This window comes from Galeopterus variegatus, unplaced genomic scaffold (genome assembly GCF_000696425.1).
Source record: "Galeopterus variegatus unplaced genomic scaffold, G_variegatus-3.0.2 Scaffold8588, whole genome shotgun sequence".
Classification (NCBI taxonomy): domain Eukaryota; kingdom Metazoa; phylum Chordata; class Mammalia; order Dermoptera; family Cynocephalidae; genus Galeopterus; species Galeopterus variegatus.
In genome coordinates this window covers 27115-28922 of record NW_007734699.1, presented here as the reverse complement: position 1 = coordinate 28922, position 1808 = coordinate 27115, and the positions used below count along the sequence as shown (strand labels likewise).

At 48.7% G+C, this 1808-nt stretch overlaps 1 protein-coding gene across 1 annotated transcript in view; it reads left to right on the top strand.

The window, feature by feature from the left end:
• Nucleotides 1-7: 7 nt before the first annotated feature.
• LOC103608578 (syntabulin-like) overlaps nt 8-1808 on the top strand; it is a gene marked incomplete at its 3' end in the record, with an annotated part of 24280 nt that continues 22479 nt past the window's right edge. The window contains exon 1 of the mRNA XM_008592997.1: nt 8-78. Coding sequence (XP_008591219.1) covers nt 55-78 — 24 coding nt within the window. The remainder of the gene's footprint in view (nt 79-1808) is intronic.

The window sequence follows — 1808 nt, the reverse complement described above, 5'->3', positions numbered from 1 at the left end:
CCTCCTCCTGGACGGCGGCAGCGGCGGCGCGAGGAGCCGGCGGATAGCGGCGAGATGGGGCCGCTCCGGGACACCAAGGTAAGCAGGGCGCGGCGTGCGGGCGCGGGTGGCAGTGGACCCTGCGGGGCAGGGAGCGGCCCAGGTGAGCGCGGGAGGGGGGCGTGCAGAGTCGGGGTACAGGGGCAGAGGAAGTGGAGGGGACGAGGGGGTCACAAGGGCATTTGCTTAGGTGATGAGACCCCAGGAGAGGAAAGGTGGTTCCTGAGGAGGAGATGTGGGCGGTTGACAGGAGAGTTCACAAAATTGACTTCGAAGGTCAATCCGACGTCCGGAAACTGGGGGTTTAGGGTGCAGCTTTCAGCTGATGTCTTGTGTGTGATGTGAATTAAAGGAATCTGGTGTATTTGTGATTGAGAAGTAAGGACTTCAGCGTGTCAGCAACCCCGCATTGGTTCGGGGTTTGCGGTATGAGCAGAGCGGGTGACGTGTGATACCTGCTGGGTGACCGATGAGCAGGGCAAACCCGAGGCTGGGTGCGGCTCGCGGCCCTGGGTACGGTGGATGCCTGGGCGACCTCAGCAGCTCCCCGCGGCCGGGGTCCTCCCTTCGTTCCTGCGCTGTGCCCGTGCGGACCTCCCAGAGGTGCGCGCTTTGGCTGTGACCCTTCCTGGTAAGCCCGTGGAAATGAGCAGGAGGTCATGTTGCGACATGGTGTTTGTTACCTAATCCAAGGCTCTTTTTTCAGTTGCGGAGGTTGTAGGGAGCAGTGGAAGTTTTGCAAAAAGCTCCTCCTAGGAATCCATTTTAATAAGGCAGGGTGGTGGTGACCCCGAACAGCACTGGATTTCAAGCTCCTTCTGCTTCTAGAGGATGCACAGTCTTGGCTAAGCATCTTTACCTCTTTTAACCTCAGTTTCCTCGTCTATAAACAAGAACATGAATTAGTGTGCCCTCTATGTTACAGCCTGAGGTGTAAAAATCAAATGAGCTGAAAGCACGTTATAAATTGAAAAGCAGTGTGAAAATACACTTTTTATGTATTTTCTTAAGCAAGGCGTGGCAAGGTATTTAACGCTGTGTTTTTAAGGAGAGAGAGAAAAAAATCTCTCTTCTTTTAGGTGTCCTGTAAGGAAAACAAAAGCTAAACATGATGTAAAAGGTGGAGCCATCTTCCCGGGTATTGGATTTGTTTGCTTTTCTGTTGGCAACAAGCCTTGTGTACCAGGATATTAATGAATAATTAAGATCCTGTCCAGAAGAGGAGGGATTTTAAAGATAAGTGTGTGTGATCCATCAGGAAAGGATTGTTTCAGGTATGGGGGTCTACTTTGTGAGGAATCAGGAAAACAGAAGGCAAATTGTCAGCTAATTCAGGGAAAGTAAAATGGAAGTCTAAAGGAAATCAAGTAATATGCCGGAGTGTGCTGTAATAAAGAGCCTTTGAGAGCCGAAAACTTGAATGTGATAGAAAAAGCCAGAGTGGGAAGGTGAGTCAGGAATCGCATGGCGGAGGAATGGGATGGCTTCCTGCTGGTGGTGGGGAGGGGGGGCGTGCTCGGTAGATTAGAAGGATTAGCTCAGTGAAAGAGTTTTGGAGCTCATTTTAGCAACTGAGATAAGAAGGACTACTCTGACTGTGAAGTTTCAATATTCAGAAAGGTGATTTCTTAGAAAACTTAGAAACTGAGCCTTTAAGAAGCAGACAAGAGTTAAGAAGGGAAAACAATTTTCCTTTTGTGTTTTTGTTTGTTTGTTTTTGTGGGTTTTTTTTTTTTTTTTTTTTTTTTTTTTTTTTTTTTTTTTTTTTT